This window comes from Somniosus microcephalus, chromosome 7 (genome assembly GCF_052327205.1).
Source record: "Somniosus microcephalus isolate GS21.2 chromosome 7, FLI_Smic_1.0, whole genome shotgun sequence".
NCBI classification, from domain to species: domain Eukaryota; kingdom Metazoa; phylum Chordata; class Chondrichthyes; order Squaliformes; family Somniosidae; genus Somniosus; species Somniosus microcephalus.
Genome location: NC_140993.1, coordinates 17,460,062 through 17,487,475, shown reverse-complemented (window position 1 = coordinate 17,487,475; position 27,414 = coordinate 17,460,062). Strand labels below are relative to the sequence as shown.

Sequence of the window (27,414 nt, the reverse complement as noted above, 5' to 3'; positions counted from 1 at the left end):
CAGACAAAATTTGACATTAAGCCACATAAGGAGATATTAGGATAGATGGCCAGAGAGGTAGGTTTTAAGAAAGAAAGACCAGCATTTCTTTAGCGCCTTTCACCACCACCGGACGTCCCAAAGCGCTTTACAGCCAATTAAGTACTGTTTGAAGTGTAGTCACTGCTGTAATGTGGGAAACGCGGCAGCCAATTTGCGCACAGCAAGCTCCCACAAACAGCATTGTCATAATGACCAGATAATCTGTTTTTTTTAATTCGCTTATGGGATCTGGGCGTCGCTGGCAAGGCCAGCATTTAATGCCCATCCCTAGTTACCCTGGAGAAGGTGGTGGTGAGCCGCTGCAGTCCGTGTGGTGAAGGTGCTCCCACAGTGTTGTTAGGTAGGGAGCTCCAGGATTTTGACCCAGCGATGATGAAGGATTGGCGATATACTTCGAAGTCAGGGTGGTGTGTGACTTGGAGGTGGTGGTGTTCCCATGCACCTGCTGCCCTTGTAGGTAGAAGAGGTCGTGGGTTTGGAGGTACTGCCGAAGAAGCCTTGGCGAGTTGCTGCAGTGCATCTTGTAGATGGTACACACTGTAGCCACGGTACGCCGGTGGTGGAGGGAGTGAATGTTTAAGGTGGTGGATGGGGTGCCAATCAAATGGGCTGCTTTGTCCTGGATGGTGTTGAGTGTTGTTGGAGCTGCACTCATCCAGGCAAGTGGAGAGTGTTTCATCACACTCCTGACTTGTGCCTTGTAGAAAGGCTTTGGGGAGTCAGGAGATGAGACACTCGCTGCAGAATACCCAGCCTCTGACCTGCTCTTGTTGCCACAGTATTTATGTGGCTGGTCCAGTTAAGTTTCTGGTCAATGGTGACCCTCACCCCACCCAAGATGTTGATGGTGGGGGATTCGGCGATGGTAATGCCGTTGAATGTTTTTGTTATGTTGATTGAGGGATAAATATTGGCCAGGATACCGGGGATAACTCCTCTGCTCTTCTTCGAAATAGTGCCTTGGGATCTTTTACGTCCACCTGAGAGAGCAGACGTGGCCTCAATTTAACGTCTCATCTGAAAGACGGCACCTCTGACAGTGTAGCGCTCCCTCAGCACTGCGCTGGAGTGTCAGCCTAGATTTTTGTGCTCAAGTCTCTGGAGTGGGACTTGAACCCACAACCTTCTGACTCCGAGGCGAGAGTGCTGCCCACTGAGCCACGGCTGACACATTAAGGAGTGTCTTAAAGGAGGAGAGTGAGGCACAGATGGTTAGGGAGGGAATTCATGGGGTAGGACCCATGCAGCTGAATGATGGAGCGATGAAAATCAGGAATACACAACACACTGAAGTGTTGGCTGAGATTTTGTGCTCAAGTCCTGGAGTGGAGCTGTGAACCCACAACCTTCTGAGCCAGAGGCAAGGGCGTTCCGACTGAGCCAAGGCTGGCCAAGCCCTGCCCACACTCGGACCATGGTTGCTTAGTAAGAATGTTACTTTCTAAGCCTAAGATGGATGTGGTTTTCCCTGTTCCTTATCCTTTTGCATCGAGGCATTAAAAGAGGTGAATTGGGACCAAGTGCTAGTAGTTTACAAGAGCCTGAAGACTTTTTGTGGTTATGACTGCATTGAGGTTTTTTTTTTGCTTTTACTGTGTGTGTGTGCTTTTTTTGAAAATCTTGAAGTAAATAAAAATCAGTTTACTGCACCTCATTTACATTTTGAATCTCTATTAAAATCTGACAGGTGAGGTACACAGACAGAAGTAATTATTTGCAGCATTGCATTTCAGTTAAATGGTTCATTTCTCAATATGATGGTGTGATAGTAGAAGTGGACTTATTCTTTCAAACCTACTGTCGTAGAACGATGCAGCACAGAAGGAGGCCATTACTCTTTCGAAGAGTAATCCAATTAGTCCCACTCCCCCCCGCTCTTTCCCCACAGCCCTGCAAATTTTTCCCTTTCAAGTATTTATCTAATTCCCCTTTGAAAGTTACTATTGAATCTGCTCCCCCCGCCCTTTCAGGCAGCGCATTCCAGATCACAACAACTCGCTGTGTCGAAAAATTTCTCCTCATCTCCTCCTCTGGTTCTTTTGGCAATCACCTTAAATAGAGTCCTAGAATAGTACAGCACAGACGGAGGTCATTGGGTCCATCGAGCCTGCGCCGGCTCTTTCGAGGAATCTGTGTCCTCTGGTTACCGACCCTCCTGCCACTGGAAACAGTTGCTCCTTATTTACTCCATCGAAACCGTGGATGATTTTCAACACCTCTATCAAATCTCCTCTTAACGATCATCTGTAAAATCTATAACCCTCCATTCCACAGTAAAGGGGAAATGACAAACAATGTCCCCTCTAATTTTCCGGGAGGGTGCGCGGCCCATTCAAATTTCCGCGGGTTTTTTTTCCCTCCGTTATACAGCCGGCGAGCAGCCTGCAGGCGACCACCGCGCGGCTTAAGGGGAACATTGGTGACAAATGCCCCCTCTCAGTTTGTCATTGACACTTTGCTAACCAGTAGTATTTGTTTTCCTGCTCCTCACTCTCATTCGACAGGCTTTGGCCCCAGAATCTGTACAATGCCCCTGTTCTTGAACCCAGCGACTAAACCAGAAACAAGTAATCAGCGCCAGAGAGCTGACAGAGAATTTAGTTTTGCCAGTATGCTTTTAAAAATACATCGTATCCAAATATTATTGAGCAAAGCTCGGCCACAGCACATTCCACTGAACAGTATAAATCTCTTTCCACGATGGCTTAGGCTGCCTTTACATATCTTAGCAGTGCAAAGGTGAACTAACGTAGGCGTGGGGGGATGCACCCATTGCAATGGTGAGTTATTTTATTCAGTTTTTTTTAATGGGATGTGGGTGTCGCTGGCAAGGCACATCTCATTGAAACTTATAAAATTCTAACAGGACTAGACACAGGAAGGATGTTCCTGATGGCAGGGGAGTCCAGAACCAGGGGTCACAGTCTAAGGATAAGGGGTAAGCCATTTAGGACAGAGATGAGGAGGAATTTCTTCACCCAGAGAGTGGTGAACCTGTGGAATTCTCTACCACAGAAGGCAGTGGAGGCCAATTCATTAAATATATTCAAGAAGGAGTTAGATATATTTCTTAAGTCTAGAGTGATCAAGGGATATGGGGAGAAAGCAGGGACAGGGTACTGAATTTGGATGATCAGCCATGATCGTATTGAATGGCGGAGCAGGCTCGAGGGGCCGAATGGCCTACTCCTGCTCCTATCTTCTATATTTCTATTTATTGCCCATCCCTAATTGTCCTTGAGAAGGCGGTGGTGAGCCGCCTTCTTGAAGCGCTGCAGTCCGTGTGGTGAAGATACTCCCGCAGTGCTGACTTTGTTGTAGCGGCTGGGTATAACTGAGAGGCTTGCTGGGCCATTTCAGAGTCAACCACGTTGCTGTGGGTCTGGAGTCACACATAGGCCAGACCGGGTAAGGATGGCAGATTTTCTTCCCTAAAGGACATTAGTGAACCAGATGGGTTTTTATGACAATTCAGTAGTTTCATGGGTCACACATTACTGATTCTAGCCTTTTTAATTCCAGATTTATTTAAGTAACTGAATTTAAATTCCCCAGCTGCTGTGGTGGGATTTGGAACTCATGTACTCTGGATTATTACTCCAGGTCTCTGGATTACTAGTCCAGTAATGTAACCACTATGCTACCGTAATATTAAAAGTCAACCTTTGCCTGCCTTCGCCACTGCTTTTCGGTGGAATGGGGCAGGAGCGGGACAAAAATTGGACAGGGGGTGGGGTGGGGTGGGGTGGCGGGGGATGGGGTGGGGTGGGGTGGCGGGGGATGCGGAGTCCTGTGACATGATTAGGACCCGTTCGCCAATTTCGCGTGAGTCAGTGGTACCGCCGCTTGCTTCCTAAACCCACCCACAAATCGTGGGTGACACAGGCTGGGAAACGGCCAGTTCCAGCGGTATTAAAGGGGCACTCACCTGCTATAATCTAAGTCGCGGCAAAGACCTCGGCAGACATCTTGCTTACATAGTGTTACGCGGTATTTACAGCACAGAAACAGGCCATTCGGTCCAACTGGTTTATGCTTCACTCGAGCCTCCTCCCACCCCTCTTCATCTCACCCCATCACCATATCCTTCTATTCCTTTCTCCCTCACGTGCTTATTTAGCTTTTCCTTAAATGTATCTATACTATTCGCCTCAACCACTCCCTGTGGTAGCGAGTTCCACATTCTCACCGCTCTCTGGGTAAAGAAGTTTCTCCTGAATTCCCGATTGGATTTATTAGTGACCACCTTATATTGATGGCCCCTAGTTCTGGTCTCGCCCACAAGTGGAAACATCTTCTCTGCATCAAACCATTTCTTAATTTTAAAGACCTCAATCAGGTCACCCCTCAGTTTTCCCTTTTTCTAGAGAAAAGAGCCCCCGCCTGCTCAGCCTTTCCTGATAGTTATAACCTCCCAGTTATCAATCTTGTAAATCTTTTTTTGCACCTTCTCCAGTGCCTCTATATTTTTTATAATATGGGGACCAGAACTGTTCACAGTGCTCCAAGTGTGGTCTAACCAAGGTTCGATTCAAGTTTAACACAACTTTGCTGTTTTTCAATTCTATTCCTCTAGCAATGAACCCCCGCCCTTGTTTTGCATTTTTTATGGCCTTGTTAAGAGGCATCGCTACCTTTAGTGATCTGTGTGTCTGTACCCCCAGATCCCGCTGCTCCTCTACCCCATTTACACTCATTGTCCAAGGGGTACGTGGCCTCCTTGTTCCTCGTATCCACCGTGCACTTGCCTCATGAGTCCTCTCAGAGACTCCTGCTCTGTGGTCGCACTACACTGCAGGCAGATTCACGGGTGGACTACAGCCCTCACTGAGAAGACTATTGGGCCCCGAGATTTAGGTGGGAGGTGGGGAGGGAGCAGGTGGGCAGTTTAGCGGTCGGGAAACCCAGAAGAGCCGGTCTCCCTCGGGTCCTGCTGAATTAAATGGCAGGACCTGATTACCAGTTTTGGAATCTGTTTCCCGGCCACAGCCAGCCAGGTTGAGAGGCTACTGGTTGTCAGGCGGGTTAGGCCTGTGGCACCAGGCCACAGCTGGGAAGTGGAGGGGAGGGAGGGAGAGGTCGGAGGTCGGGGGGGGGAATATCGACGGGGTGGGGGGGTGGGGGCGCGGAGCTGGAGAGATCGGGGGTCAGGAAGGACATCGCTGGGGGGGGCGGGGAGAGATCGGGGGTCAGGGCGTTCATTGCTGGGGGGTGGGGGGAGAGATCAGGGTCAGGGCAGACATCGTTGGGGGGCGGGGGGGAGTGGGGAGAGATCGTGGGTCAAGGCGGACATTGCTGGGGGGGCAGAGCGGGGAGAGATCGGGGTCAAGGCAGACATCGCTGGGGGGGCGGGGCGGAGCAGGGAGAGATCGGGGGTCAAGGCAGACATCGCTGGGGGGGCGGGGCGGAGTGGGGAGAGATCGGGTGTCAAGGCGGACATCGCTTGGGGGGCGGGGGGAGTGGGGAGAGATCGGGGGTCAGGGCGGACATCGCTGGGGGGCGGGGGGGGAGTGGGGAGAGATCGGGGGTCAGGGCGGACATCGCTGAGGGGCGGGGGGGAGTGGGGAGAGATCGGGGGTCAGGGCGGACATCGCTGAGGGACGGAAGAGAACATGGGAGGAGAGAAGTTGGCGAGGAGATATCGGGTGGAGGGGAGATTGCGGGGACCCTGGAGGACATCAGGAGGGCATTGGGTCGTGGGGAGGGGGTCCGATCACTGGGGAGATTAACAGGTTTGCTTGGTGGGCCGGGTGAAGCATTCCTGATGCTCTTGGCCCTCAAGCACTGCTGGAAGGGCACTCAGCTGTTCCATGCAGTAGTCCTCACCTCCCTTTAGCTGCCACGTTTCCCGAGGCCTGGGAAACCCAGATGACTGGGGTTAAAGCTGGAACAGAGGAAAAATCTGAGACACGCGGCCTCATTAAAATATTTAAATGAGCGACACGCCTCCGTTAAAACCTGAAGTGGGTGGGTTTGAGACGGTTTGGAATCCGGTTTGAAATTTTTTTAATTGTAGCTTCCCACCCTACCCAAACCCACCCATCTTTGGGGGTTAAAATTACCCCCTTTGAGTCCTCAAGCATGCCTCCTGGGATGAGAGGGCTGTCCTATGATGAGAGATTGAGTAGAATGGGCCTGTACTCTCTGGAGTTTAGAAGAATGAGAGGTGATCTCATTGAAACATATAAAATTCTGAGGGGGATTGACAGGGTAGATGCTGAGAGCTTGTTTCCCCTGGCTGGAGTGTCTAGAACTAGGGGGCATAGTCTCAGGATAAGGGGTTGGCCATTTAAGACATGAGATGAGGAAGAATTTCTTCACTCAGAGGGTTGTGAATCTTTGGAATTCTCTACCCCAGAGAGCTGTGGATGCTGAGTCTTTGAGTATATTCAAGGCAGAGATCGATAGATTTTTGGACTTCAGGGGAATCAAGGAATATGGAGATCAGGCAGGAAAGTGGCGTTGAGGTCGAAGATCAGCCATGGTTTTATTGAATGGCGGAGCAGGCTCGAGGGGCCGTATGGCCGAATCCTGCTCCTAATTCTTGAACCAATTCATGAACCTCATTGGCGCATTACAGCGGTTCAGTAATAATTGTACTCTGGTTTTACCTGGAGCTTCAATTAGGTTTAGCGGTTTCTTAAAGCCGTGCGGCTGAGACTAAAAAGTTCAGCAGAGTGGGGCAGCTTTAGGCACCAGCCCGCATCTCTCCGTTCTGCGCCACCGCAAGGTGGTGATTCAAACTGTGGCCCCTCCCAATAAAGCAGCCAGGTTACCGGCGGTGACAGGCCTGTGCCGGTGATCAGGGAGGCAAATGCCACAATATGAATGAATCCTCATCAACAACAACAACAACAACAAAGACAACAACAACTTGCCTTTCCCCAGCATGACGTTAAGTATTCGAGCCGGGCCGTTCAGGGGCGATGTCAGGAAGCACAAAGGGTGGTGGAAATCTGGAACTCTCACCCACAAAAAGCTGTTGAGGCTGGGGTGGGGAGGGGGGGTGGGGAGGGGGGGTGGGTGGGTCAATTGAAAATTTCAAAACTGAGAACGATAGGTTTTTGTTGGGCAAGGGTATTAAAGGTCATGGAACCAAAGCGGGTCGATGGAGTTAAGATGCGGATCAGCCCTGATCTCACTGAATGGCGGAACAGGCTCGAGGGGCTGAATGGCCTCCTCCCGTTCCTAGGTTCCAATGTTCACATTTATAGTGTCTTTAATGGAACAAAATGTCCCACTGCACTTACCAATTCATTTTAAAAAAAAGATCAGTATCTGATCAACGTAAGCACAAAAAAAGTAAACTTCACAGATAAACACAGCGCAATAAACCGAGTTGTCAAAATGGCCTTATCGAAGGAAATTCTTTCTTAGTTTTCTGTGCAGCGTAATAGCCGGAAGGCAAGAGACAGCACAAATCAGCAGGCAGCCCTTGGCTCGGCAACGCTTTCAAACAGTTGAATGGTAAGTGAGGCTGTGCTGTAGGACCAGAGTGATAACACCACAACAATCTCCCGCAAGCTTGCCTTGTTTACTATTGGGGCGTAGACAGGAATACGATTTGGAATGAGTACGCATAATGTTGCTGCTTCGGTTTCCCCGGCGCAATTGTCAACCTTGTATGCATTAATTTAAAAAAAAGACTTGCATTTCTATAGCGCCTTTCACAACCACTGGACGTCCCAAAGCCCTTTACAGCCAATGAAGTACTTTTTTGAAGCGCAGTCACTGTTGTAATGTGGGAAACGCAGCAGCCAATTTGCACACATCAAGGTCCCACAAACTGCAGTGTGATAATGACCAGATAATCTGTTTTAGTGATGTTGATTGAGGACTAATTATTGCCCAGGACACCAGGGATAACTCCCCTGCTCTTCTTCGAAATAGTGGCCGTGGGATCTTTTACCCGAGAGAGCAGGCAGGGCCTCGGTTTAACATCTCATCCGAAAGACGGCACCTCTGACAGTGCAGCGCTCCCTCAGTACTGCACTGGAGTGTCAGCCTAGATTTATGTGCTAAAGTTTCTGGAGTGGGACTTGAACCCATAACCTTTTGACTCAGAGGGTGAGAGTGCTACCCACTGAGCCACAGCTGACTCATCGACTGACGATGTACTATCGCTGCATATCACACCCTGAAACGGTTACCTATCCTTTGAAATCGTTGCATGTACGACACATGTGCAACTTCCTGCATCATGCCTGTTGACGGAGGAGATACACTTCTTTTGGAAACATAAGGTGAGACAGGAATCAGACACTAGACTTACAGAGTCAGCTTGCCCAGCATTTATTGAACCAGAAATATTTACAGGCAAGTCCACATATAAACAGACAAGTCTTTAAGTAAAGATGCCGCGATTTCATTCATTAACAATCAGACCTATGGTGCATAACGTGCTAACAAGTGATTAATTTCTCTGCTTTATTTCAACATACATATAAACAGCTCTTTAAATGCTCACAGCTCGAACAAATTCATACGTTTATTTTCATTCCCAGGATTAAATAGGTTTGCCCAAAAGCAAAATACTGCGGATGCTGAAATATGAAGTAAAAACAGAAAATGCTGGAAATACTGAGCAGGTCGGGCAGCATCTGTGGAGAGAGAAACAGAGTTAACGTTTCAGGTCGGTGACCTTTCGTCAGAACTGGTAAAGGTTAGCGTTGTAACAGGTTTTAAGTAAATGTAGGGCAGGGAAAGGGGGGAGGGGAGTAAAGAACAAAAGGGAAGGTCTGTGATAGGGTGAAAGGCAGGAGAGATTAAATGACAAAAGGGATGATGGTGCGAGGCAAAAGGAGATGGTAATGGAACAAGTAAAGAAACAAAAGATAAGTCTCGAGGAGGTGTCAGTGGGAATGGCAGAATCATCAGCAGCTGCCGTCCGAAAAAATAGGAGCAGAGGTTATGATCTGAAATTGTTGAACTCAATGTCGCGTCCAGAAGGCTGTAAAGTGCCTAATCGGAAGATGAGGTGCTGTTCCTCGAGCTTACGTTGAGCTTCAGTGGAACAGTGTAAGAGGCCGAGGATGGTGAGGTCAGAGTGGGAGTGGAGCGGAGAGTTAAAGTGACAGGCCACCGGAAGCTCGGGATCACCCTTACGGACTGAACGGAGGTGTTCCACAAAGCGGTCACCCAATCTGTGCTTTGTCTCCCCAATGTAGAGGAGACCGCAGCGCAGAACATTTTTCCAGTTCTAACGAAAGGGTCATCGACCTGAGACGTTGATTCTATTTCTCTCTCCACAGATGCTGCCCGACCTGCTGAGCGTTTCCAGCATTTTCTCTTTATATTTTAAATAGTTTTACCCTAGTCTCAACCTGACTCACTTGAAGGTTTGGGATGTGCACACAGCAGAACAAAAATCAGCCGTGAAGTGTAACGTGCAAGAAATAAAATTTATAATCAACCAGAATAAAAATAGATTTGTTCAATTAAATTTGGTAGAGGCATTCAAAATCATGAAGGGTTTTGATGGAGAAAATAAGGAGATACTGTTTCCAGTGGCAGGAGGGTCGGTAAGCGGGGGACACAGATTTAAGATAATTCGCGAAAGAGCCTGGGGGGAATGAGGAGAATTTTTTTTTACGCAGCGAATTGTTGTGATCTGGAACGCGCTGCCTGAAAGGGCGGTGGGAGCAGATTCAATAGTAACTTTCAAAAGGGAATTGGATAAATACTGGAAGTGGAGAAAATTACCGAGCGATGGGGAAAGACCAGGTAGAGCGGGACTAACTGGATCGCTCTTTGAAAGAGCCATCACGGATTAAATGGGCCGAATGGCCTCCTTCTGTGATGCTATGATTCTATGAAATTTTACCCTCGGCTGATAATCAATGAAAGGTGAACAACTTATAATGGGTGACATGCCAAGTGCTACCAACAAAAATATACTATTCAAAACAACTACAAAAAATCAAAGTGGTCAAAACTGCCAACCCTAATCTTTACATTTACAAAATAGTTTCTTTGTAAAACACTGAATGTGGTCATTTTTTCTCCCTCTTTCACATCCGTGATTCGGACTCACTACAATAATCTCCGAAATCACAGGGAATTATTACAATAGGATTTATGATCGATTTTAGATGACACATCGTCGTTTTTAACATTAGAAGAAATGATAAAACGCGGATAAATGTACTTGATTTTTATTTCTGAAACCAGCAATCAAAATGCACAACAACAAAAAAAATCTTAATTAAAGAACGCTTCACTCCCAGAATAACAAAAAAACAGTACGGACAATGGAATGGAAGATTTTCTTAAGTAGTTTTTGGTCCGACAGTGTATGTATAAAGGTTGTTTCAATTCATGCCCCGGGTTTCCTCATGTTTTCTTGTATTACGGCCTTTAAGCGGACATATAAGGTGGAGGTGGATCTTTTGTAGGCATCATCACCGCCTCCTCATAGGGCGGCAAAAGGACCTAAAGGTAAAAAAAAAGACAGTTTATTCAAAGAGAAAAAGAAAGAAAGAGAGAGAGAAGAAAAAATGTGTTCCAATCCCCATGTGCTCCACCGCTGTGCCATGCTAATTACCTTGAATGAAAGAAAGTAGGAATTTTTCATTTCTATAGCGCCTTTCACAACCTCAGGACGTCCCAAAGTGCTTTACAGCCAATGAAGTGCAGTCACTGTTTTAACCTAGGAAATGCGGCAGCCAATTTGCGCACAGCAAGCTCCCACAAACAGCAATGTGATAATGACCAGATAATCTGTTTTACTGGTGTTGATTGAGGGATAAATATTGGCCCAGGACTCAGGGGAGAACTCCCCTGCTCCTCTTCCAAATAGTGCATTGGGATCCTTTTACATCCACCTGAGAGGGCAGACAGGTCACTGGTTTAACGTCTCATCGGAAAGACGGCACCTCTGACAGTGCAGCACTCCCTCAACACTGCACTGGGAGTGTCAGCCTAGATTTTTGTGCTCAAACCTCTAGCAGCGGGACTTGAACCCACGACCTTCTGACTCTGCGGTGAGAGTGCTGCCCACTGAGCCACGGCTGACATGAAGCCGTTATGGTTTTTGAAACGGTTTGAATTTTCAGATAGAACTGTTCCTTTTCGTCAGTGTGAAAAATGTAACACAAATTAAACTTAAAGATGCCTTTCCTAGCCAAGACTGGACATCATTTAAAGTGACAAACAGCACCAATTTCTTTAGTAAGTCAGGTTGAATAGAGCAGTGCTTTTTATAGAGACATATATAAAGGTGATTGATCATTTCTTTTGCACAGCAAATGCCATCACTAAATTTAACTAAGAATGTGTGACCTTTCTGACAAGGCTATGGAAAATAAAATGCATTGATAATCCTCTTAAGTGTAGAGTGGAATCTTAATGGTGTTAAAGAACAAGAATAGAGTGGGGGGTGGCGGGGGGTGAAGGTTACTTGCAATATAAATTAACTCTTCCATCTCTAATCCAGTAACATGGTATAAAATCTCCGTTTCCCGACAAACCAGGGGCCAGCTCCACCGATGGATTTTGTAGCTACATCAAAAAAGCAGCTCAAAAGGCAGTCCAAGTAACCAGCGCCCAACGCCAGTCTGAATGGTTGCATAGCGATTATGTTACTGGACTAGTAATCCAAGGAGCCAAGGACTAATGTTCTGTTGGGACAAGTCCCCACACCTGCCCCCTAGCAGCTGGGGAATTTAAATTCAGTTAATTCAACATATCTGGCATTTAAAAACCAAAAGCGAATATCAGTAATGGTGACCAGTGTAACTACTGGATTGCTTGTAATAACCCGATCTGGTTCACTTAGGGAAGGAAATCTGCCGCCCTTACCCGGTCTGGCCGATATGTGACTCCAGACCCACAGCAATGTGGTAGACTCTTAAACTGCCTTTGGAGCTGCTTTTGATGTACCTACAAAATACATTGATGGAGCTGTTCCCCGGTGTTCAAAACCATGAGGGGTCTGGACAGAGTAGATAGAGAGAGAAACTGTTCCCATTGGCGGAAGGGTCGAGAACCAGAGGACACAGATTTAAGGTGATTGGCGGAAGAACCAAAGGCGACATGAGGAAAAACTTTTTAACGCAGCGAGTGGTTAGGATCTGGAATGCACTGCCTGAAAGGGAGGTGGAGGCAGACTCTTTTACGTCCACCTGAGAGAGCAGGCAGAGATCTCGATTTAACGTCTCATCCAAAAGACAGCACCTCTGACAGTGCGGCGCTCCCTCAGCACTGCACTGGGAGAGTGTCAGTCCTAGATTTTTGTGCTCAAATCTTATGGAGTGGGACTCTGAACCCACAACCTTGTGACTCAGAGACGAGAGTGCTGCCCACTGAGCCACGGTTGATGCGACGCTGGACAGGATACTGGGTAAAACTGCCCTGCTCTTTAATTAGTTAACCAAAAAAAAATATCTGTTGATATAAAAGAGGGTTTTAAAATGCTTTGTGCAAATGGCATCAATAGTTCATTGTGAAGGGCTGTAAAGTTGATTGAACTTTAATGGCTTCACAAACTCTGCCCAGTTAAGCAGTCTGGAGAGTACGTTTCATTAAATGGAAACATTATTTTAATCCAATTTCAACCACTGATATATTTACATCTTCCAAAAATCACATTTCAATGTAACGCTCTATTTAAAAACAATTCTAGCCTATCCCACTCCTTGGCATAAAAAAAATCATTCGGCACTGAATTCTTATATAGTTGCCAGCATCGAAATAAAGTTTTAGTGTGCCTTTAAAGGGGCTTAAATACATAGTTACATCGAGGGGCTGAATTCTGCCAGCGCTCAGTCAGCGGGTTTGGAGGCGGGTCCGCTGTCCCGCTCTGAACCCATCTCCTTGTGAGTTTCCCCAGGGCCGGCTCGGCCCGCGTGTTGCAGATCCCTGGGATGAGAGGGCTGTCCTATGATGAGAGATTGTGTAGGATGGGCCTGTACACTCTGGAGTTTAGAAGAATGAGAGGTGATCTCATTGAAACATACAAGATTCTGTGGGGGATTGACGGGGTAGATGCTGAAAGGTTGTTTCCCCCTGGCTGGAGAGTCTAGAACTAGGGGGCATAGTCTCAGGATAAGGGGTCGGCCATTTAAGACTGAGATGAGGAGGAATTTCTTCACTCAGAGGGTTGTGAATCTTTGGAATTCTCTACCCCAGAGGGCTGTGGATGCTCAGTCATTGAGTATATTCAAGGCTGAGATCGACAGATTTTTGGACTCTAGGGGAATCAAGGGATATGGGGATAGTGCGGGAAAGTGGAGTTGAGGTCGATGATCAGCCATGATCTTCTTGAATGGCGGAGCAGGCTCGAGGGGCCGTGTGGCCGACTCCTGCTCTTATTTCTTATGTTCTTATGTTCTTAAATGGTGGATCAGGCAATTCTGATAGTTGGCAGGGTAGTTAAAGCAATTAAATCAACATTTTATCACGTCCAAAGCATTTTCCCAAGTTTTCCTCGAGTTTCCTGTCACTCGGGGATCACGCCAGGTAAGTATGTCGGGCTCTGAACAAATCTCCATTTGTTTCATAAGGTCACAGCTGCAAAAGTGGTTTAAAACCTGCCATTTTAGAGCTGGTCACTTTCCAATCTCAGAAACTTCAGCCTTCAGTATTTGAAACTCACTTTTGAGCTTTATGCACTTTTGAAGTGTTGGGAGTAATCTCTCTATCCACTGTCACCTCCTTGGAACAACCTATCTCAACATTGACAGGTCACTTCTGTCATCTCAACCTCACCTGCCATCTATTCCATAAGCATCGGTGCCCTTGAAAAATCTCACCTTGGCCCTCAGAATCCCAACATGATCAGCCCCAACACCAGCAGCACCAACATCCACACCAACCTTCTCCGCAATCAGCTGATGCTGCACTGGACACAGGGCATCATCACCCGTGCACATTGCTGGCCGGGAGGCCAGGGATGGACTCACCAGGCTGGATTTTCATTGAGGAGTCGGGTTGGAGGCGGGACTACAACTTTCGGGGTTGTAGTCCCGCCTTCATCGAGATGTGGCCAATCCACGCGATTTTAACTTGATTGACCTTGTTGAGCCCACCCAGCGGGCTCAGCAGGCCAATTAAGGGCCACCCGGCAACAGGTGACATCACAGACTGAAATTTCATCTGTCAAGAGATTTTGACAGATGAAATATCAGCATTTCACAGCTGTTTGAAGCTGTCAAACACTGACAGTCTCACTTCTAACCTGAGTCCTTCTCCACAGGCTCAGTTAGAAATCTCTCCTGCATAGAAAGCTGCAGGCTGTCACTTTTGACAGTTCGCAGCCATTCTGCTTTCTGTGCCGGTGAGATGAGGGACTCCCGGGACCTAGAGGAAGGAAGGCTAAAAAGGTAAGAAAAGGTAATGAACACTTCTTTAATCACTTTAGACACACCAATCACACTTACCTTTGCACTCATGCACACATTACACACCTGAACACTGACATCTCGACCCCTCCAAGTCCTTCAACCCGACAGCCCGACTCCTCTAACTTGGCGTGGTTTGGAGCCATTGAGAATCCCACACTTCAACCTTCAAAATAGGGATTAGGCTAAAAACTGCCTGTTAACTACCTGTTAACAGGCAGTTAATTGGCACTAATCCCTTCCCACCTCGGGTCGGCGGGTCCCAGTGCAGGGCGGGTAACCGCCTCCTTTGAAACTGGCATGGAGGCGAGTTGGGGGCGGGATGGTGTCGGGACCCCCAATTTCGGGATTTTAACCCCCCGCACACCTCCAATCCCGACTCCACGGCACAATGAAAATCCTGCCCACCATGTCTAGATTAACTTCACTTATCACTGTACACCCTGGCTGCCACATGATGCGCCAGGTTAGCACCACCTCACACCAGCACCATAAAGCATCCCTACAATGTCCAAATCATTCCTTTCACACTCATCACCATTGGGCGGGTGGGGAGAGGGGGAGGGGGGGGCGACGTTATGTCTCACCATTCACTGCAACTCACTAAGACACTTTCAAAGGTGCACACAAATCTGTCCAAGGACAAAAAAAGAAAGCATAGGAAAGAATAAAGTAAGGGAGGGAATAAATAGAGTTATAGAATATGTGTCTAAAAAGATGGTTAAACATAAAGTGAGAGGAAATCCTATTAAAAATGAGTTAAACTGTCTGTACAGCAATGCACACAGTGTCCGTAATAAAACAGGGGAGCTGGAGGCAATCATGTGTTGCGAGGAACCAGACATAGTAGGGATTACTGAGACATTGCTACAGAAAAAGCAGGACTGGGAATTAAACATTGCAGGGTATAACATATCTAGAAAAGACAGAGAGAGAAAAAGGGGAGGTGGAGTAGCTGTACTTATTAGTGATAACATAATGGCAGTAGAAAAAAGTGACACAGCTATCAGCAAGACAAAAATAGAATCCATATGGATAGAGATAAAAGAAAATAAAGGATCAATCACACTAATAGGTGTAGTCTACAGATCACCTAATAGTGGAAGGGAGGTGGAGGAAGAAATATGCAGACAAATTAGGGAAATGAGTAAAAAATAGAATAATAATCATGGGGGATTTCGACTACCTCGATATTAAACAGACAGAAGAGGTACAGTGCTCATCAGTGTTTGCAGCACCTCAGTGCTGCTCAACACTGACAGCAGAACTGTCAAGATCAATTTGGACGTGGCCCCTTTAAGGAAACCGGCTGATGACGTGTCATCAAATGACATCATCAGACCCGCTTCCTATTAAGTGGCCGGGAAACTCGCAGGGGGGGCGGGACTAACAAGCCCCATCATCGGAATATCTTGTTGGAGGCCGGGATCGAGACAGATGCGAGGTCCCCACACACCACCGACGTCGCCCGCCCCGCACCCGCCGAGGTTGGAAAAATCCAGCCCAGTGAGTCTACAACACAGAGACCGGCCATCAGGCCCCAACTATGACCGTGCTTGTGCTGTGCACGAGCCTCCTCCCTCCCACCCCTCTTCATCTCACCCTATCAGCACATCCTTCTATTCCTTTCTCCCTCATGTGATTATCTAGCTTACTTTCAAATGCATCTATGCTATTTGCTTCAAATACTCCCTGTGGTAGCAAGTTCCACATTCTCACCACTCTCTGAATAAAGAAGTTTCTCCTGAATTCCCTGCTGGATTTATTAGTGATTATCTTATATTTACGGCCCCTAGTTCTGGTCTCGCCCACAAGTGGAAACATCTTCTCTACGTCTACCCTATCGAACCCCTTCATTATCTTGATCAGGTCACCCCTCAGCCTTCTCTTGTCTGGAGAAAATTTAAATCACATATAAAAAATACTTGGATATGCACTTGAAGTGCCGTAACCTAGAGGGCTACGGAGCAAGAGCTGGGAAGTGGGATTAGGCTGGATAGCTCTTTTTCGGCTGGCACAGACACAATGGGTCGAATGGCCTCCTTCTGTGCCGTAAATCTCTGTGATTCTATGATAAAGGAGCACGAGCCCCATTCAGCCTTTCCTGATAGGTATATCCTCTCAATTCTGGTATCACCCTTGTGAATCTTTCTTGCACCTGATTCAATGCCTCCATATTCTTTTTGCAATATGGAGACCAGAACTGTGCACAGTACTCCAAGTGTGGACTAACCAAATAAATAAACAGCAAGGGAATCCAGGGATATGGGGATAGTGCGGGAAGGTGGAGTTGAGGTCAAAGATCAGCCTTGATCTTATTGAATGGCGGAGCAGGCTCGAAGGGCCGTAATGCCCAACTCCTGCTTTCTTATCTTCTCATCAAACATGACAGCTCATATTCACCTTTTAATGAAAGCAGTACATTCTCTGAACATCTTTATCCAAATGTTACTGAAATAAAACCGGAAGAAAAAAAAATAAAATCTGGTTGGTAACCAGAGGACACAGATTTAAGATAATTGGCAAAAAGTACAGGGAGGAAATTAGGAGAAGTTTTTTACGCAGCGAGTTGTGATCGGGAATGCGCTGCCTGAAAGGGCGGTGGAAGCAGATTCAATAGTAACTTTCAAAAGGGAGTTCGATATATATTTGAAAAGGAGAAATGTGCCGGGCCTATGGGGGAAAGAGCAGGGGGGAGTGGGACTAATTGGAGAGCTCGTTCAAAGAGCCGGCACAGGCACGATGGGCCGAATGGTTCCTTCTGTGCTGTATCATTCTATGATAAAACCGAGATTAATTTTTTACACGTTATTATTGAATTACTGACCAAGCTCCATCTCCATCCACCTGCAAATACTATATAGGAAAAGACATTTGCCTTTCCTGGTCTTCTCATACTGTGCACCATAAGAATATAAGAATTAGGAGCAGGAGTCGGCCATACGGTCCCTCGAGCCTGCTCCGCCATTCAATAAGATCATGGCTGATCATCGACCTCAACTCCACTTTCCCGCCCGATCTCCATATCCCTCGATTCCCCTAGAGTCCAAAAATCTATCGATCTCAGCCTTGAATATACTCAACGACTGAGCATCCACAGCCCTCTGGGGCAGAGAATTCCAAAGATTCACCACCCTCTGAGTGAAGAAATTCCTCCTCCTCTCAGTCTTAAATGGCCGACCCCTTATCCTGAGACTATGCCCCCTAGTTCTAGACTCTCCAGCCAGGGGAAACATCCTCTCAGCATCTACCCTGTCAATCCCCCTCAGAATCCCAAGCTAAAGGGATATGCAGCTGGCCTTTGTTCTTTGTTTTTATTTATTCACGGGATGTGGGCGTCGCTGACAAGGCCAGCATCTATTGCCCGTCCCTAGTTGCCTTTGAGAATGCAGCTGAGTGGCAGAGGGGCAGTTCAGAGTCAGTCACAATGGAGTCACATATCGGCCAGACCGGGTAAGGACGGCAGATTTCCTTCCCTAAAGGACATTAGTGAACCAGCTGGATTTTTACGACAATCTGGTAGTTTCATGGTCACCATTACTGATACTAGCTTTTTATTCCAGATTTATTTAATGAACTGAATTTAAATTCCCCAGTTGCTGTGGTGGGATTTGAACGCATGTCTCCAGATCATTAGTCCAGGCCTCTGGATCCAGTAATGTAAACACTATGGGGTCGATTTTCAGTGTGCCGTGAGGCGGGCTTTTAGGCATGCGGGGGGCTAAAATCCCGAATTCGGGGGTCCCGTCACCACCCCGCCCAAAACCCGCCTCCATGTAAGTTTCAATAAGAGGCGGGTACCCGCCTCGCACTGGGACCCGCCGACCCGAGGCGGGATGGGATTAGTGCCAATTAACTGCCTGTTAATAGGTAGTTAACAGGCAGTTTTTAGCCTAATCCCTATTTTGAAGGTTGTCGTGTGGGATTCCCGACGGCTCCAAACCACGCCAGGTTAGAGGAGTCGGGCCATCAGGTTGAAGGACTTGGAGGGGTCGAGATGTCGGTGTTCAGGTGAGTGATGGGTGCATGAGTGCAAAGTTAAGTGTGTTTGGTGTGTCTAAAGTGTGTAAAGAAGTTTAAATTACCTGTACTTACCTTTACAGCCTTCCTTCCTCTAGGCTTCGGGAGTCCATCATTCAGCCGGCACAGAAAGCAGAATGGCTGCGATCTTTCAAAAGTGACAGCCTGCAGCTTTCAGTGCCGGCGAGATTTCTAACTGAGTCTGCGTAGAAGGACTCAGGTTAGAAGTAAGACTGTCAGTGTTTGACAGCTTCAAACAGCTGTGAAACACTGATCTGAGGAAGGACGTTCTTGCCATGGAAGGAGTGCAACGAAGATTCACCAGGCTGATACCTGGGATGGCAGGAATGACGTATGAGGAGAGATTGTGTCGATTGGGCTTATACTCACTGGAGTTTAGAAGATTGAGAGGGGATCTCATCGAAACCTATAAAATTCTGTCAGGTCTGGACAGACTAGATGCTGGAAGGATGTTCCCGATGGTCGGGGAGTCCAGAACCAGGGGTCATAGTCTAAGGATAAGGGGTAGGACATTTAGGACTGAAATGAGGAGGAATTTCTTCACCCAGAGAGTGGTGAACCTGTGGAATTCTTTGCCACAGAGGGGGGTGGAGGCCAGTTCATTAAATATATTCAAGAAAGAGTTGGATATATTTCTTAAAGCTAAAGGGATCAGGGGATATGGGGAGAAGGCAGGGACAGGGTACTGAATTTGGATGATCAGCCATGATCTCATTGAATGGCGGAGCAGGCTCGAAGGGCCGAATCGCCTACTCCTGCTCCTATCTTCTATGTTTCTATGTTTCTATGATATTTCATCTGTCAAAACGTCTTGACAGATGAAATTTCAGTCTGTGACATCACCTGTTGCCGGGTGGCCCTTAATTGGCCTGCTGAGCCCGCTGGGTGGGGTCAACAAGGTCAATCAAGTGAAAATCGCGTGGATTGGCCGCATCTCGATGGAGGCGGGACAACAACCCGAAGGTTGTAGTCCCGCCTCCTTCCCGACTTCTGAATGAAAATCCAACCCATAACGTGCCCCATCTCCGCCAATACCCACCAGGAACAACAACAACTTGTATTTATACGGCACCTTTATCGTAATAAAAACGTTTCAAGGTGTTTCACAGGAACAATTATCAAACAAAATTTGACACCGAGCCACGTAAAGAGGTATTAGGACAGGTGACCTAAAGCTTGGTCAAAGAGGTAGGTCTTAAGCAGCATCTTAAAGGAGGAGAGAGAGGTAGAAAGGCGGAGAGGTATAGGGAGGGAATTCCAGAGCTTAGGGCTTAGGCAGCTGAAGGCACGGCCACCAATGGTGGAGCGATGAAAATCAGGGATGCTCAAGAGGCCAGAATTGGAGTTTAGGAATGTGGCCGAGGTGGGGGGAGGGAGCTGCTGTCAATTTTTCCTTCCATCCTTATTCAGAAGAATCTCAATGCTTTCTCATAACAGTGCAGCTCATGTTAGGAACTGTCTGTATGGGAAAACATAAGAAATAGGAGCAGGAGTAGGCCATACGGCCACTCGAGCTTGCTCTGCCATTCAATAAGATCTTCTAGCTCAACTCCACTTCCCTGCCCTATCCCCATATCCCTTGATTCCCTTCATGTCAAAAAAATCTATCGATCTCAGTCTTGAATATACTCAACGACTGAGCATCTACAGCCCTCTGGGGTAGAGAATTCCAAAGATTCACAACCCTCTGAGTGAAGAAATCTCTCCCCATATCAGCCCTAAATGGCCGATCCCTTATCCTGAGACTATGACCCCTAGTTCTAGACTCTCCAGCCAGGGGAAACAACCTCTCAGCATCTACCCTGTCAAGCCCACTAAGAATTTTATGCATTTCAGTGAGATCACCTCTCACTCTTCTAAACTCTAGAGAGTATCGGCCCATTCTACTCAATCTCTCATCATAGGACAGCCCTCTCATTCCAGGAGTCAATCTAGTGAACCTTCGTTGCACCCTCTCTAAGACAAGTATATCCTTCCTTAGATACCGAGACCCAAACTGTGCACAGTGCTCCAGGTGTGGTCTCACCAGGGCCCTATATAATTGCAGCAAGGCTTCTTTACTCTTATACGCCACCCCCTTGTAATAAAGGCTAACATACCATTTGGGTATCAGAGTACATGTGTTCCAATCCCCATGTGCTCCACCACTGTACCATCCTAATTGCCTTGAATGAAATAAAGTAAGAACTTGCATTTATGTAGCGCTTTTCACAACCTCAAGATGTCCCAAAGTGCCAATGAGGCCAATGAAGTACTTTTTAAAGGGTAGTCACTGTTGTAATGTAGGAAACATTGGGGTCAATATTAACCCCCCATGACAGGCGGGAGAGGGTCCGGGGAAGGGCTGGGGTTAAAACTGAAAAATCAGGGAACGCGGCCCCAACCGGCCATGTACGTGTCTGCCACCATTTTTATGGCGGCGGGTTGCACGGTGGGTGTGTGTGATTCCCGCTCTTGAGAGGTGGGATACTTCATTATAATATTTAAATTAGGCTCCCGCAGTGCTGTTGGGAGCCTGATTTAAATTGACCGGTTGCTGGCCGGGTTTCCCGGAGCTCGGGAAACCCGGCAGCGGAATGGAGATGGGAGCAGCCGGATCCAGCGGGAAAGTGCTTTTTAGAGCGCTCCTTGTGGGCCATGAGAAGCAGGGTGTGCTCCCCCCTCACCCCACACCCCCCAGGCCCCTGAAGCAAACCTTCGGCCGCCCTCTTGCCAATTGCAGCCGCTCCTCACTGCTGCGATCGGCCGATCCCCTTCCCCACCCCCCCCAATGCCCAACCTCCTGCCTGCCCCGCTATTGGGCGGTCCCAATTCCCCCCTCCAACTCCCGATCTTTCCCTCCCTCTCTCCTGATTGCCAGGCTCCAAACCCCCTCTCCAACCTCCGATCCCGACCCCCGATCTTTCCCTCCCTCCCAATTTCCAGGCTCTGAACCACCCTCTCCCCCCACCCCCTCCCCCGCCTACTGCCTTCAAGCCCCGATCTTTCCCGATTGTCCGGGATTGACCATCTCCAACGGTCCCCGGCTCTGGCCTCTTACCGCTGGTTTTCCCGCTCGCCTGTCAATCTGTCTGGCTGCCGGGAGGGGAAACGGGGTAAAAAAATGATAATGAGGTGCTGCCGTTAAATTCGGCACGATCTCCATGTCCCCGGGGATTTCTGGGTTTCCCCCCCACGCTCTATTCCCACAAATATTGGGCCCGTTATTTCCAGATTTTAGAAACCGGATTCAAATTCTCAAACTGCCATGGTGGGATTTGAACTCAGTTGAATTAGGTAGTGTCATTCTTAGGATATCGGATTCCATCGGATATACGGCACAGAAACAGGCCATTCGGCCCAACCAGTCCATGCTGGCGTTTATGCTGCACTCGAGCCTCCTCCCGTCTTTCCTCATCTAACTCTATCAGCATAGCCCTCGAGTCCCTTCTCCCTCATGTGCTTGTCCAGCCTCCCCTTAAATGCCCCCTGTGGCAGCGAGTTCCACATTCTCAGCACTCTCTGGGTAAAGAAGTTCCTTCTGAATTCCCTATTGGCTTTCTTGCTGACTATCTTATATTGAGGCCTCTAGTTATGTTCTGCCCCACAAGTGGAAACATTCTCTCTGTATCCACTCCATCAAACCTTTTCATAACTTTAAAGACATCTATTAGGTCACCCCTCAGCCTTCTTTTTTCAAGAGACCCAGCCTGTTCATCCTTTCCTGATATGTACACCCTTGCATTTCTGGTATCATCCTTTCAAATCTTCTCTGCACCCTCTCCAGGGACTCTATATCCTTTTTATAATATGGCGGAGAAAGGAATAGAACCTGAGCCCATTGCTTTGTTTGACCTGGGACACTTTGATGCTGACAGTGGGTACTAGGGGGGAGAAATTCGGTATCGCCCTGCTTGGGGTGCAATTATCGATCGGGCACAAAGTTTGGCGCCTGGCGCTAATTATCGCCTCCGACTGCAAACTTGGCTTCTATCGCCCCTGGAGGTGATTGGAGCGCTAAATCAGGTGCTACACACCTCTCTTAAGATGCTAACGCCGAGGAGCGAGACGCTACCTCAGAGTGCCGGCGAAGCTCATGCGATGTCAGTCAGCAATGGAGCACAGACACACTGGCGCCGGCCAGTTGTTAAAGGGGAGGGTCGATCTTGCTCTCCATCCACATCCTGCTCATTGCAGCCTTGAATCTCGGCCCGGAGAGACCTGTACATCAAATCTGCTGGAAAGTACAATGGAGAGGCCCAGGGAAAGAGCTCAGAGTGCAGCCCCCAGAGTCTCTTCTAAATCGATGCAAGGAAGGGCAAATAAAAATGAACCTGCAAAGTGCTGCTCAGTACCCAAAACTCCTTCACACAGCATTGAATCTCTCCAGAAGTCTCTCTCTCTCTCTCTCTCTCAGAATGCGTGGTGCAAAAATGTCACCAACAAAAAAAGGCAGGAAGCGGTCGCCTTTAAATAGCGCTCCCCCAGTCCCTTCCTGACTGCAAAACACTCCCCTCAACCTGTCGTTGCTAGCGGCAGGCGGAAAGGTAGGGGGCGCCACTCAATATCCGGTCCGGGGCGCTACCGGGGCGTTGCACGCTCGACTGACGTCACGATCTGCGGGCGCAGGAGATCGTGGCGGTAGTGTTTAGCGCTGCTGCAAAAAGTCTGGTCAATTTCGTGAGCAGCGCAAACATCGCCGCGCCCGGGCGTTAGTTACTTTGCACCCCATTAGCGCCCTCTTAGGGTGCTAACGGGAGGCGCAAAGCAACCGAATTTTTCCCCCTAGATATGAGAAAAGTATTCTACTTTCCAGGACTAACATCCTTAAACTTAAAGTGAACAAACATTCATTGGAAAAAAGGGGAACAAATCCCATCTTACTGCCTTTTCAAGGACATCCTCGTCCTTATTTGTTGTGATATTTATTATACTGAACAATCAAACAATAAGGTGGCTTTACTGGATGTACAGAAAAAGTATGTGGCAACGACAATATGATCGACTTCGGTGGTTCTCAAACTGGGGTCCGCGAACCCCTGGTGGGTCCGAAGAGATTTTCCAAGCGGTCCACGAAATAAGGTGAACATGCGGCCGAAGGTGGGCTTGGCGCGAGCCGGGAGCGGAGTGCAGCCGTCACGTGTGCAGCGCAGGGCGGGCTGGACGTCGCAACCAGGAGGGGAGCGCGCACGGAGGAGCGCTGAGAGCGGCGCGAAGATCGCCAGGAGAGGAGCTGGTGGAACTGTCCAGTGACCGCTCGCTCAGACTGTCTTCCAGGACTAACATCCTTAAACTTGAAGAGAACAAACATTCATTGGAAAAAAGGGGAACAAATCCCATCTTATTGCCTCGAACCGTCTGCTGGTCCCCTATTTTAGGGACACTTTCCTTCCTCACCTGGAGAGAAAGTAATCACACGAAGGATAGACAGACTCTGCAGTGAGAAGCAGGCACACCCACCTCACTGATATCTGTAAGTAAATACCTGTTTTCTTAAAAGCATTATTAAAACACTCTTTACATGCAGCACTTTCATATTATGAATATTATTATTTAGATTGGGGATCTGTGATTACTAATCCATTTGAAAATGTCATGAACAGGTACAGAAAATAATCAAAACGACTAATGGAATGCTGGCCTTTATACCTAGAGGACTGGAATAGAAGGGGTTAGAAGTTATGCTGCAGCTATACAAAGCCCTGGTTAGACCACATCTGGAGCACTGTGAGCAGTTCTGGGCACCACACCTTAGGAAGGATATATTGGCCTTGGAGGGAGTGCAGCGTAGGTTTACCAGAATGATACCCGAACTCCAAGGATTAAATTACGAGGAGAGATTACACAAACTAGGGTTGTATTCCCTGAAATTTAGAAGGTTAAGGGGTGGTCTGATCGAAGTTTTCAAGATATTAAGGGGAACTGATAGGGTAGATAGAGAGAAACTATTTCCGCTGGTTGGGGAGTCTAGGACTCGGGGACATAGTCTAAAAATTAGAGCCAGACCTTTCAGGAGTGAAGTTAGGAAATACTTCTACACAGAAAGGACGGTAGAAGTTTGGAACTCTATTCCGCAAACAGCAATTAATGCTAGATCAATTGTTCATTTTCAATCTGAGATTGATACAGATTTTTGTTAACCAAAGGTATTAAGGAATATGGGGAAAGGCGGGTATATGGAGTCAGGTCGCAGATCAGCCATGATCTCACTGAATGGCGGAACAGGCTCGAGGGGCTGAATGGCCTCCTCCAGTTCCTGTGTTCCTATGAAAAGGGGGTCCTTCAACCAAAAAAAGGTTTGAGAACCACTGATCTGCTCGACAGTGGGAACATGCAGCTACACGCTTTGGTCATTCAAAATGCTCAACACACAAACTACTGGAAGGTAACCTTAGGAGGCTGGAAACTTACCCATTCATCTTCATCCTTCTATCCAAATCACAAGCTGGAATAAAAGGCTTCGCTTGCCACTGCGGTTCAACTTGACTGCCAAAGTGTTTGGCAGCAGAAGCACTTCAATTCCTGGGTATCAAATTCATTCATTCATACCGGCCGGCTTAGGGCTGGCCAAAGACAATCCAACATGTATTCAAAGTATTAATCCTCATGGCATAGTGAGACACATGCTGCATTTAGACAATATTGTTTTGAGATTTTGTAAACTCGGTAAAAACAGGGACATTAATATGTTATTAATAAACTATAAGGACTGTTGAAGGTCGCAAGACAGTGGGGTCGCGGTACAAATTAACTCTTAGGCTGCATAACAATTTATTGGATGCCAATTACATTGCTCAAAAAAATCTACAATTTTTGGTCCCATTTTGTAACTTTTTTTTAATTCATTCACGGGATGTGGGCGTCGCTGGCGAGGCCAGCATTTATTGCCCATCCTTAATTGCCCTTGAGAAGGTGGTGGTTGTTGTGTATGTACCTTTAAGGGAATAACTGGTCTCAGGCTGCAGTATCGGCAGTGACCACCCCTGTATAAAAGGCCCTAGCAGGCTTCTGTAGTTTCAGTTTCCAGGTTGTCTCCATTCAGTAAAGACTTGTTATAATCAACTCCTGCAGTCCGTGTCTCAATTATACACGGACATAATACTGGCGACGAGTAAGAAACGAACTTACCTGCAACTCGGCAGCACCTCAGACGACGTTATTGAAGGTCGAAGTCAGAAGAAAGAAAAATAAATAAATAAATAATCCAAAGGAACTCGAGAAACGGGCGTCGACCGTGGGCAACTGCCCTCCAAATCATCGAATTGAAAAGTTGCAGGAGAGACTGTCGAGAGCCAGGCTTGGTTCTCCAGTCTGTGGTTTCCCAGCTAATCGGGCTGGTGGCAGGTAGTGCACTGATCCTTCCTGGGCTGCGGCGGGCTAGAGCTCGATCGGGTGGCTCTGCAACGGGGCCGGGCAGCGAGTCGGGAAGCAGAGAGAGAGTGAGAGAGAGAGAGAGGGTGAAGCACACAGGGCGCGGCCGGTGCTTCGAAGCCGGGCAGCGTTCGGGCCTAAGAAGAGGGAGGGAAGTGTCCCAGAGGGTCCGCTCCACGACAGGAACGGTTCTTCAATTAACGGAGCAAATATTGAAGCACGATAGAAAAATAAAAATACCGCGGAGAGCAGCGGCAGCGGCGGGAAAGCGCGGGAGGCGCCATCTTAACTCGGCGGGGAAGAAGGAAAAGCGCGGGAGGCGCCATCTTAGATTTTCAAGATGCCAAAGACTGGCGATATCACTGCCTTCGATAATGCAATAGAAGACTGGACCACGTATGTGGATAGAGTCGAGGTATATTGCGAGGCAAACGAAATAGCCGATGAGAAAAAGGCATCGGTATTGCTAAATTTAATGGGCGCAAGAACGTACGGCCTATTGCGGGACCTGATTACTCCAGCCAAACCGAAGGCGAAGAGTTTTAACGAAATTGTTGCTATCCTACAGGAACACCTAAATCCTACACCGCTGCTGATAGCAGAGAGATTTAAATTCCACAGGAGAAATCAGCATAAAAATGAGAGCAATGCTGATTACCTTACGGAACTACGCAAGCTATCAAAGCACTGCCAGTTCGGAGCAGGACTGGCAGATACCTTACGGGACAAATTTGTCTGTGGACTCCTGAGTGAAGGAACCCAGAAGAGGTTACTCTCAGAGAAAGAGCTGATGCTAGATAAGGCTTTCAGCGTGGCAGTATCGTACGAAGCAGCAGCAAGGGGAGCTGCGGAAATACAACAAAAGCCACAGGAATATGGCACCCACGAAATGACATGGGGATTTGCAAAATGTTATCGCTGCGGCAGAACAAACCATGACCAGAAGGACTGCTGGTCCAAGGACAAAATATGCAGGCAATGCGGAAAGATGGGACACATTGCACGAGTTTGCAGGTCTGGGAAGAAGACCAACAACAACAAAAAGGCTACTAAGGAACCATACAGGAAAGTACAAAAGATGACGGACAGTAGTTCCGAAGACCAGATGAGCGATAGTGAATCCGGGAACAAGAGACTAAGCTGTCTCAAACTTCACAACGTAATCGCAAAAGAGGATCACCGAACCATTTGGGTCACCCTCACGATAGCAGGGTCCCAAGTCAAAATGGAATTGGATACAGGATCAGCTCTAACCGTCATGAATCGACGAGACTACGAGCGGCTATTCTAACACATACCCTCGAGAGAGACATCCATTGTCTTGAGGATGTATACGGGGCAAAAAGTATACCCCAGAGGAAAAATAAGGGTGCCTGTCGAATACAACGGCAAGAAAATACGGAAATTGTATCTCTACATTCTGCAAGATGGTGGACCACCGTTATTGGGACGTGAATGGATCAGAAAGATAAGTTTAGACTGGCACTCCATTCAGGAACTGACGGTGGCTGGTAAAAAGGATGACGACGTCACTCCTGGGCGATTGTCAACAATCTTAGCTGACGCCAAAGAGGTATTTCAACAAGAACTGGGCACTCTTAAAGGCGTAACCGCCTCGATAAAAATAGAGGAGAATGCAATT

General features: G+C 47.7%; 1 protein-coding gene across 1 annotated transcript in view; it reads right to left on the bottom strand.

The window, feature by feature from the left end:
* Positions 1–8,318: 8,318 nt before the first annotated feature.
* Positions 8,319–27,414, bottom strand: part of laptm4b (lysosomal protein transmembrane 4 beta) — a 92,404-nt gene continuing 73,308 nt past the window's right edge. Inside the window, exon 7 of the mRNA XM_085992273.1 lies at positions 8,319–10,473. Coding sequence (XP_085848399.1) covers positions 10,399–10,473 — 75 coding nt within the window. The 3' untranslated portion in view covers positions 8,319–10,398. The remainder of the gene's footprint in view (positions 10,474–27,414) is intronic.